This window comes from Sceloporus undulatus, chromosome 7 (genome assembly GCF_019175285.1).
Source record: "Sceloporus undulatus isolate JIND9_A2432 ecotype Alabama chromosome 7, SceUnd_v1.1, whole genome shotgun sequence".
Taxonomy (NCBI): Eukaryota; Metazoa; Chordata; class Lepidosauria; order Squamata; family Phrynosomatidae; genus Sceloporus; species Sceloporus undulatus.
In genome coordinates, this window is record NC_056528.1 from 38,837,604 (window position 1) to 38,848,399 (window position 10,796).

General features: G+C 36.1%; 1 protein-coding gene across 1 annotated transcript in view; it reads left to right on the plus strand.

Annotated features, from left to right (window-relative positions):
• STAG2 (stromal antigen 2) overlaps positions 1-9,242 on the plus strand; it is a 69,479-nt gene extending 60,237 nt beyond the window's left edge. Inside the window, 8 exon segments of the mRNA XM_042478387.1 lie at positions 821-949; positions 1,983-2,188; positions 2,822-3,011; positions 3,098-3,211; positions 4,819-4,945; positions 5,103-5,147; positions 5,149-5,181; positions 7,064-9,242. Coding sequence (XP_042334321.1) covers positions 821-949; positions 1,983-2,188; positions 2,822-3,011; positions 3,098-3,211; positions 4,819-4,945; positions 5,103-5,147; positions 5,149-5,181; positions 7,064-7,087 — 868 coding nt within the window. The 3' untranslated portion in view covers positions 7,088-9,242.
• Positions 9,243-10,796: the final 1,554 nt, after the last annotated feature.

Below are 10,796 nucleotides of genomic sequence, written 5' to 3' on the forward strand. Positions count from 1 at the left end.
GGGAGGACTGCCAGGGCTGTGAAGTAGGCCACCATAGGCCACATTTTCTTCACCTTTGCAAAGTCAGTGTGACTTGCAGTATATTAAATGTATAACTGAACTGAATTACATTATTTCCTCTGTAGAAATACTCATTTTATAGCATTTGATGTTATTTTAAAATGCCCTCCATACAGTGGCCCACTGGCACTGATGATGGCTTTACTTTGGTACCAAGTTAAAATGCAGTTTCTTAAAAAAAAAAATTAAAGTCTTTAGGATTTTTTTTGTACAAGTATGTTTTTAATTTGTTTTGAATTATATAATTTAATATGCTTGTAGATTTTAATTTGTTTTTTATTGTTTGAAATATTTATATAATAATAATAATAATATTTATTTATATACCGCTTTTCCAAAAGATCAAAGCGGTTTACATAGAATTAAAACCAATTACAAACATATCATAAAATAGATAAAAACCAATAACACAATGTATAATATACAGATATAAAAACAATAATTAAATAGGGTGAGGCAGAGAGTCGATGGGATCTAGAACATAATTTCATTTTCCAGGGGGGAAGGCTTTACAGAAGAGGAAGGTTTTAAACCTCTTTTTAAATGTTTCCAGGGGGGTGATCAGATGGAGCTCCTGTTTTAAATAGTTGGAGTTGATTTAATCATATGCACCTTGAGATCCTTGGGTTGGGCTATAAGTACTGAATAATAAATGGGGGGGGGGGGAATAGTGTGAGAAACAGGAACTATCATTTATTGTATTAATTCTACTAACAAGATTTCTTTAGAAATGCTCATTTAAATTCTTAATTGTTTTCAGAGATGGCATAGAGTTTGCTTTTAAAGAGCCTAACCCACAAGGTGAAAGCCACCCACCTTTAAATCTGGCATTTCTTGACATATTGAGTGAGTTCTCTTCCAAACTTCTCAGGCAAGACAAAAAAACAGTGTAAGTATTTAATGCAAATTCTTGATATTAGAAATGTGTTACAAGCTTTATTTAATTATCATTTATTAAGTATATTATATCATACAGTTGTACTGTATGAGAACAGCTGTGATTTCATGTGGAAACAGTGCTGAGTCAGTATGTTTCATAACACTTTATACAACTTCAGTTTGCTTAGAAATTCGTCCTTCTGTATGATTTTTCTAAGCTTTTCAACCTTGTAATGAATAAGCTCCAGGGGGAAAAATATGATTGTCACGTGTAGTATATGTTTATGGTAGAGGATCCAAGACTTATTACTATTTTAGACACTGGTTTTAAAACAGGATGGAGAAGTAGATTATCCATGGTGTTTCTACCAAAAATGCTGAATGAGAACGTAAACACAGAATTTCATTCTTGCTTTAGAAATCTGTTTGTGACTTACACTACTGTTTCTGCCCAGTTTAGGATCAACTTGGCAGTCATTTTCTAGCTTTGTGTAGTTCTTCTGGTTGGGTAGAGAATGGGCAGATGTGACAGCAGTTAGGGGATGGGAAGGACTAACAATTTATTCATACCATTGCACAATATAGATGCTTGTGTGGACAAATGAAATATATTGATATGGAAGGTTACCAGCAGTTTCCATTACCAGTGTGTGTTACACGTGCCCCAAAATTGTCATCTCTGTCCTCAGAATTTTGAAAGTAAAGGTTAAAATGCACAGTATACAGTCCGCCCTCTCTATACACGGGGGATCTGTTCTGGACTCCCCCAAGTATGGGAAAAATAGCTTATGCTCAAGCCCCATAGGAAAGAATTAGGTGCATGCACATGGCGACACGCAGGGCGCATGGCACAGGTACACACCTCATTACTTCTAACGGGGCTTGCCTTCCACGTAAGCTCAAAGCCGCAGAAGGCAAGCCCGCCTATGAGGAGGGCTGACTGTATTTAATTGTTTGAAGTACATTTATGTGTTTGAAGCATTTATGTATTTGAAGTACATCCAGCATGTTAGTAATTATTATTCGTTGCTTTTTTTTTGAAGGTACGTTTACCTGGAGAAGTTTATGACCTTTCAAATGTCTCTCCGAAGAGAAGATGTGTGGCTTCCACTCATGTCTTACAGGAACTCTTTGCTAGCTGGGGGTGATGATGATACTATGTCTGTCATCAGTGGAATCAGTAACCGAGGGTCTACAGTACGGAACAAAAAAACAAAACCAGCCACAGGGAAGCGGAAACTACCTGAAGGTGTGGTTTTAGTTATTCTTTTCAATTACAGTATCCTTGATTATCCCTAGGAATTTTTAACCTAGGGATAATGGTATAAAATGAGCAGTAATTCCAGGGTTCACTAAAAATCGGGATCTCCTTAAAATATCGAATAAAATTGCCATCAGGCTATGTGGACAAGGTGTATATGAAACATAAATGAATGCTGTGTTTAGACTTGGGTCCCATCTCCAAGATACCTTTTTTGAAATATAAGCAAATATAGGAATTCCAAAATCCATAAATAAATAAATAGAAATCTAAAATACTTGTGGATAAGGATACATTTGGATAAGGGAGACACACCTGTATTCTCAAAAATCAGATAGTACTCTCGGTATATTAAAAATAGGAAATAAAATAACTAAGTTATAAACCTATTATTATTATTATTAGTAGTAGTAGTAGTAGTAATCAAGTAAAATAACAAGAAAATAAATAATCGGAGGCTATGTTCTGACTAGGAAATGTGACAAGCTATAAAGGAGGAATGATGTGAAACATATAGTTGATGTTTAGTCTATTGACTGTTTTATAATTGTGATGGAAGAAATTCTGATATTTTAAAGCTCAAGGGTTGTGAAGTTATCTAATGCTGTTTTCTCTTTTTAGCTGAGGAAAGCAGCAGTAGTGACAGCATGTGGATGAACAGGGAGCAGACAATGCACACGCCAGTCATGATGCAGACACCACAGCTCACTTCAACTATCATGCGGGAACCCAAAAGATTGCGACCTGAGGAGAGTTACATGGGTGTCTATCCAATGCAAGCTGAACACCATCAACCGCCCATTGATTACAAGTATATACACTTTTAAAAAATCTATGTTGTCACTACTCATATATTTGGTCCATCCATATTTTAAATAAAGATATTTTTCTTCCAAGTACGCAGGTAACATGGATGTTGGCTCAAAGGCAGCAAGAAGAAGCAGCCAGGCAGCAGCAGGAGAGAGCGACCATGAATTATGTGAAGCTGAGAACCAATTTGCAGCACGCCATGTAAGCACAAGCAATAATTGTTCAGTTGGTGATCTTTCCTTCCCTCCATATTGATGCCACCATAGTTTATATAAGTAAAATAGTGAACATGTGCTTGTGTGGTAGCTAGTTCCTGTAAAAGACTAAAGCGCAGAGCAGATTCACTACCCTGTTGACATGGGAACATTAGCACCTTCTGCAAGAACAAGGATGAAGTGCAAGGATTTCGACACAATCTTTGGAGAGGTGGACTCTTGGCTCATTAGACAGGCCAGAGGGAGTTTGGCTGAGTGAGTAAAGAGAGTGGTCAGTGCCTCTTAATTGGAAGGCAGGGGCCTAGCATGCCTAAAAGAAACTGTTGTAAGGCCTCTGTTGATAAACCCTTCCCTGGATTCCATTGTTTTGGATAACTATCATTCAGTTTCTAGTATTCCCTTTTTAGGCAAGGTATTGGAACATGTTGTCTGTCAGTCTCAGGGCTTCCTGGATGAAGATAGATCATCTAGAACTTTCAGTCTGGTTTTCAGGCCTTTTTCTGGGACAGGCAGTGTTTGGTCATCTTGGTGGATGATCTACACTGGGAACTAGACATGGAGAGTGTGTCTCTGTTGATTTACCTGAACTTCTCTGCAGCATTTGGTACCACTGATCAATGGGCCACCTCTGATATGGAACTTGGAAGCACTGTTTTGTAGTGGCTCCATTCTTTTATGGGTGGGAGATCCCACAAGGTTTTTTTAAAAAACAGGTTTTAAATATTTTGGATAGTTAAATTACATTTTTCACTATTAAATGTGATTTTTTAGGAATATTTGTTTTAATTGTTGTAAGCTGCCCTGAATCCTGAACTGGAAAACAGTGGGAAGTGATTATGGTGATGACAGGGCATATGAAAACTTCTGTCTTCTGGACAGGCTTTAAGAAGCTGACTGCAAGGATTTTTGCTGCTGTGCTGTTTTAATGATCTTAATGCTTTTCATAGATTTCTTTTAATTGATTTTAATTTATGTGGATAATAACTTTTTATTTGTTTTTATTTATAACTCCATAAGTGTTTTAACTGCATATTTTTCCAGTGGTGGGGGATGGGTTGTAAATGATTAAAGCCAACAGAAGAAAAAAAATAAAATGACAATAATGCATCTGGCTACTTAAGTACACATACACAACTAAATAATATGAGCAAGTTGTTCCTTGAGAAAGGAATGAATTACAGTTTAAAAAATGTGTTACAATCTTTGGTAGGGAAGTTGCTCTAAATAAATTGTTCTCAGTCTTTATGCAAATTACAGAAAAGTTACACATACAGCAGAGAGAGAAATATTTTGTTTCTTTTCATACACAATTATAACTAGCACAGACAAAGATACAGCAATTCTGTAACACTTAAGCACAAGATAGAACTATGGGATGGGATAATTCTAAGGCCTGCATCAGTACAAAAGTCTTAGGAAAAATGAAATCTGTGGTTAAAATCCCCTTTCAAACAGCTTAATTTAATTGAGTAGCTGGAACTCTGAAACATAGTGTAGCATTGGCCACATTTTTGAAGGTTTTACTTTGTGTATAGCAAGTTAGGTATATATCAGATATATAAGCAAAATTCAATATTCATGTTTATCCTTCAGTCGACGTGGTTCAAGCCTAATGGAAGATGACGAGGAGCCAATTGTGGAAGATGTTATGATGTCATCAGAAGGGCGCATTGAAGATCTCAATGAAGGCATGGATTTCGATACCATGGACATAGATCTAGTAAGAAAAATAGATTACTTCAGCCTTACCTCAACACCAAGATGTCTGTCTTCACAAGATGGGCTTATTACTAACCAGGTTATTTCTATCTCATTTCATATCAGATTACATACATAGAGTAAATATCTAATATGATGATATCTGATGTCTTTTCTAGCCGCCGTCAAAAAACAGGAGAGAAAGAACAGAGTTAAAGCCGGATTTTTTTTGATCCTGCATCAATCATGGATGAGTCTGTAAGTATGGTGAACGAAAATATTTTGTAGTCACAGCTTTACTTGCTAGGGCAAGCATTCATTTGCCGAGTGTATCAAGTCTACAGTTTGAATTGGGAGGGTGGGGAAGAAAAACCTTTTGCATTCATGCTGCATTTCAGAGGTGTTCCAGGTGCACCTGGAAATCATTGTGAAATACATAGGCAGCTTTCTGGTGAGGGGATTGTTACTGGATTTGTGCTGTAGTGCTAGTTTATTTAAAGATCATAATGACACCAGAGGCAGGATCTTCATCTCCCCTGGGCCAGGGGAAAAATAGAGTCATCTCAACAGTCCGTCTTTACATCCATACCACCCTTACAAACAGGCAAAACAGACTGACAATAAGAGCCGGCTTGGGGGTGGCGTGGGGGCATGGAGACCACACGCTCTGACTCTGTCCCCTAGCTGGAGTCTTGCGGGCAGTGTGGGAATTCTCCTGCAGCGCAGTGATTAGATGCTGCATGCTGCAGGAGCAGAGAAGAGCCGTAGTGGCAGTGAAAGAGGTGCCCTTTCCCCAGTGGCTTTCTTCCACTCCTTTTCGCATTGGGGAAAAAGCCAGATTGGGGCTGCAGCATGTGGTTGCCACAGCCTCTATCTGGCACACAAAGGGGCAGTACGCTGCCGCCACTTTAAGGCTGTCTGTTTTCAGGCAAAGTTTTTATACAGTCAGCCACTGTATGCACAGATTCTTTATCCATGCACTTAAGTATCAATGGTATGAAAATTTTCAAAGATCATATAAATTCCCCAAATCAAAGCTTGATGTTGCCATTTTATATAAGGGACACCATTTTACTGCACTTGAGCGTCCACAGATTTTGTTATCCACAGGGGGTCCTGGAACCAAACCCCAGCAAGTACCAAGGGCCCACTGTATGCATTGTGTAAAAACATCCAATTCAGATTCCAATGCACATCCACCAGGCAAGGTGTAAATTCAATAAAATAAATAAATAAACATCGCTGAAACACTCTTCAGTGTTAAGACATGCATTTTATATTCTTGACTGTATTATAGACATAGAACACTGTTGGTTTTGTGCTTCATTTATATATAAATAGATAAAGGTAAATCCATTTAAGACAACTTTGAAGATTTGTCAATGAGTATTTTACAGTTTTTGTCAACCCATCTAGTTGCCAGTTTGCCTGCTTTTTGACAAACTTGCTAAAAACTCTCATGCTTTAAAAGCTGTAGTTCACAGGCACCACCACAAGGTGGAGGCAGAGATTAAATTATTTGACCAAAGTCCTTGGTTACTCTATTGCTGACTTTCCTTTTGGTTTCAGTAAAAAACCTAATCTTTAGTGTATGGGAGGGGTCAGCTCTCCTAACCTCCGGCCATAAGCATGAATTCTCTTTTTCCAGTATAGGTGGTAAAAAGAAAAGCAGTTGCTTAAGGAGGCCCTGCAAGGAAAAGGGAGGAAAAAAGTAGCTTCTAGCTGTGTGACTGCTGTTATGCTATGTTTCGTATTTATGTTTTTGTATCTCTGCTAACTAAAATTATATGTGCATCAGTGCTCCACATATTATTATTATTATTATTATTATTATTATTGTAGCACTGTAGATTTGCACAGCGCTGTACATAAAACAATAAGTATATAAGAGAAAACCTGCCTATGGCGTACAATCTAAGTTGTATATAAATATCTGGATTTGATTTCTGGTAATATTTCCCCTCAATGAATTTTGTTGTAATAAAAAAATACATTTGTTATCACTTCTTGGCACTCTTAACCACTATGCTTCTATATTATTAGGTATATAGTATAAGCTAATGATATTCGTAAATCTTACTAAGAGACTCTGATGAAAAACAGCTTGGTCTTCAATTTATACTCTTTTTCTCTCTTTTAGGTTCTTGGAGTATCAATGTTTTAATACCAATACAGCATATAACTCCGCGGTGAAGTCATTTTGGAAGAGATTTATAAAATAAAAATTGGGTATATACAGTGATATTCTGAATAAGACTTTTTTTTCTCTAAGGAGAATGATGTGCTTAAAAGATCCAGTACGTTGAAGGGGCAGTTTTGTTTGCCTGAAATATAAAGGACAAGTAAACAACTTGAGGATAAGCTATAGTTTCTGTTGGAAAACCAGTATTTTATTTATGTAATATTAGTTTATTTCCAAATCATAGCAAATACCGCCATTTTGAAATTCATAGCTGTTAGGGAGATGCTTGATACATTTTCAAGCCCCCCTCCCCTCTTTACAATCCATTGGATGTATTCAAATAATAACTTCTAGATGATTGTGGACATTCGGAGAGGAAATAACGGGGTGGCTTGAAAAAAAAAAGCCTAGCATTTGTAGAATTAGAAAAGAGACGAAGGTAAAGCATTTTTTTGTGAGATACTTAAAGTGCTGATCAATAGAGATGTTGATACAGTTATGATAATCATAGAAGAAATTAACATGCGAGCTGATTAGTCAAAGGCTACTTAAAAATAAAGAAGACACAAAACGTACCAGTACTCCCTTGCTGTGTTTTCATGAAATATTCAGGAACCATAAACTGCCAGAAAGCACTGAGATCAGTCTTGCGTACCCATTTCCAACCCTGAGAGTTTGCTTGTCCTTTAAGAAAAAATGTAATGTTGTGAAATTCCTTCCAGTAGTGCCACTGTATTTTGTCTCCAAATAAAGAAGCTTATTGTAGTATGTTTGCAGGAAAAAAAAATTCTAAACAAAAAATATACAGCTTATTAGAGTGTGGGAATAGGGGTCTAAATTTTAAATAAAATATATATATATATATATATAAATTGGTGCTGATTTTATAATTGCGCAGTTTGTTTAGTTTTTTCTTACTTTTAAATTCCAACTTAAAAATTATGAGGTTTCAGAAATATATTGAAAGTTTAACAATGTTTAAAAATAGATGAGCATGAAAATTCATGCTTTAAAATGATTTTTAAATTTGTATTTTATATTGTTTTATCTATCTCTGTCTTTGCAAGCAGTCTTCAGGTTAATGATACTTCTAACAGGTTACAGTACATTTCCTCTGTATGTAAATTAAATTGGATAATAGAAATTCTTCAATACCCCCATAATATTCTTTGAAAGCTAAGCTTTAAACATCATTTTGTGACTTTTTTCCCCAATTAAATTTAAATCATTCTAAACAACAACAACAACAAAAACCCATGGAATCATGCCATTTTGACATCCACTCACTCTGCAAGGCTTAGGCAGCTAGACATCATTTAAAGGAAAGGTTAACTTATATTACATATGTATATTTTTTGTCAGTTGTTTCTCAGTTCTCGAGGTATATTATTTCTAATCATTCCATGCGCCTTAATATGCTTGCAATACAATTTCCTCAAATGAGCAAACATTTTTAAAAGCCTCTTCATTAAAAAACAAACAAACCTTGGGCTGTGGTAGCCATAAACCATATGTTCTCTAAAGGATCATGATAACATAATTATTTTGAAAAATCATGGGTTAACAAACACAGAGCCAGATCTGCCTAGCTTCATTTTGCATAAATAGTCATGTCTAAAAATACTGCCTATATCATTTTTTCCTCCCTTCTTTACACCACTGCATTTAAATAGAACTGCTGAGAGGACTGTATATATGATTTTAAACTTAAGTTGATTTTTTTTCTTACTCTTGAAGGAGTGTTTCTTTGTGAAAGCAGTTCTTACAGCTTTATGTTTTCAGACTAAAAACGTTTTATATATTTACCTTAACCTGTTGTCCTCCACATTCTATTGTCCTAATTGTACTGTTTTCTGATTTGTATTTATGTCTTGAGACAAGTAACTTTTTGAATAAAAATAAACCTACAGTATGTTGTAAGTTTGATCTTTTTGAATCAAGGGTAGAGGAAGAAAATAAAGAGTGTGAATGGTGCAAATGTTATGTTTATAAAAAAAATTAAAGCTTTTTCCATGTCTTTTAAGTGTTTGTCTCAGACTTGGGATAATGTATGGAAAACTGCACTGTTTTATATTTGTAATAAATTGTACAAGTTTTTAAAATGTGAATAAAGCACTAATTGGGTTAATAATTTAAAGTAGAGATGTTATGAAATCATGATTGGTGTAAATATTTCTTCAGTTGGAGATAAGTTTGTCTTCTCTCCCACCTTCCACTGAAATTATAAATGTGTTTCTCAAGTTTATCACCAGAGAATATCTGAAAATTAATCTTAGAAATGTACACAGTTCACTCATTGATTTGTGGAATCAAGCAAGCATTTTAAGTGAAACTTGTTAAGCATGAGCCCCATGCAGGCAACAAAAGCATCAATTTACATTAAAAACAAACATCATCAAGCAAGATTATCAATCAAAATAACAATACAGAAAGGCTAAAAACTAACCAGTATTAAAATCATAAAACCTTTGTCAACTATACTAGGCTATACAATTGGAACAACTCCTCAGTAAGAATTAAGAACAGTTAACAACTAATACAGATTAGAAATTAAAAACCAAGAACCAAACAGTGTCTAGCAATTTTTCATTAAGATCAGCAAGTTGTCAAGGACTCCTGCCTCACTTGCATAGCAGACTGAAATGTTGCTGTTGTAAAATTCTAATTTTTGAAATGTTAAGAGTAAAAGTCATTAGAACAGCATTGAAGAAGGGCCTAGATAGCACTGTGTTTTTGAAAATGTGTCTGGCTTTACACTGGTCTGATTCTGTGCTGTGGCTCAGATTAACATGCATGCCAGTTCCACTTAATATTAAGCCTTCCCTAAACATGATTCATATTGCATTCCTGTTCTGACGTAGGGGGAACTAAAGTATTTGACAGGAAGGTTGACAACATGCATAGGATAGCACCAGAAACTGTGTTGAAATCAGTTGAACTTCACTTGGATATTTCTCTTGCCTTCAGTGAAGCTTCTGCAGAGTTGTGTAACATGCCTACACAGTTGTAGATAACATAGTTGTCTTGTAGACTGTATACACTGAACCATAACTTGAAACACTTTCTGACATATCCACCAGAGGGTGGCCCTGTGAGAAGTAAACCCTGAGTTTATTCCTCCATCTGGAACACAATGGCTTTCCTTTATACAAAGGTGATGAGACATCCCTTAAACAACAAAATTAAAAGATGATGTAGGAAAGGAGAAGGGAAACCTATGTGGCCGTCCAGATATTGTTGGATTTCAATTCCCATAAGCTCTAGGCAGCATGGTGATGATCAGGAATAATGAGAGTTGGAGTCCAATTATCCATACACTACCCATCTTTGCTTTAGGGGCATCTGAAAAAATTTGGAAGTGTGACCTGCAAAGAAATACTATATATTCAGGATTTCCACCACCCTCCATTCCTTTCCTTTCTCCCTAGTTTTCTGTTTGCCTCTGCAGCTGAGAGCATTCTCTGGCTACTTAGAATATAAAGCCTGCAACAGGTTGCTGGGGTTGCATGTATTTCTCTTGTTTTTCTGCTAAATCTTTTTGTATTTCTGAGAACCTGCTGATAATTCTGTCTTCTGATTGGGGACACCTGGCTGAATGAAACTATGTGTGAAAGGGATCTAGGAATCCAAGTAGACCACAAGTTGAACATGAGTCAACAGTGCGATGCGGCAGCTAAAAAGGCCAATGCAA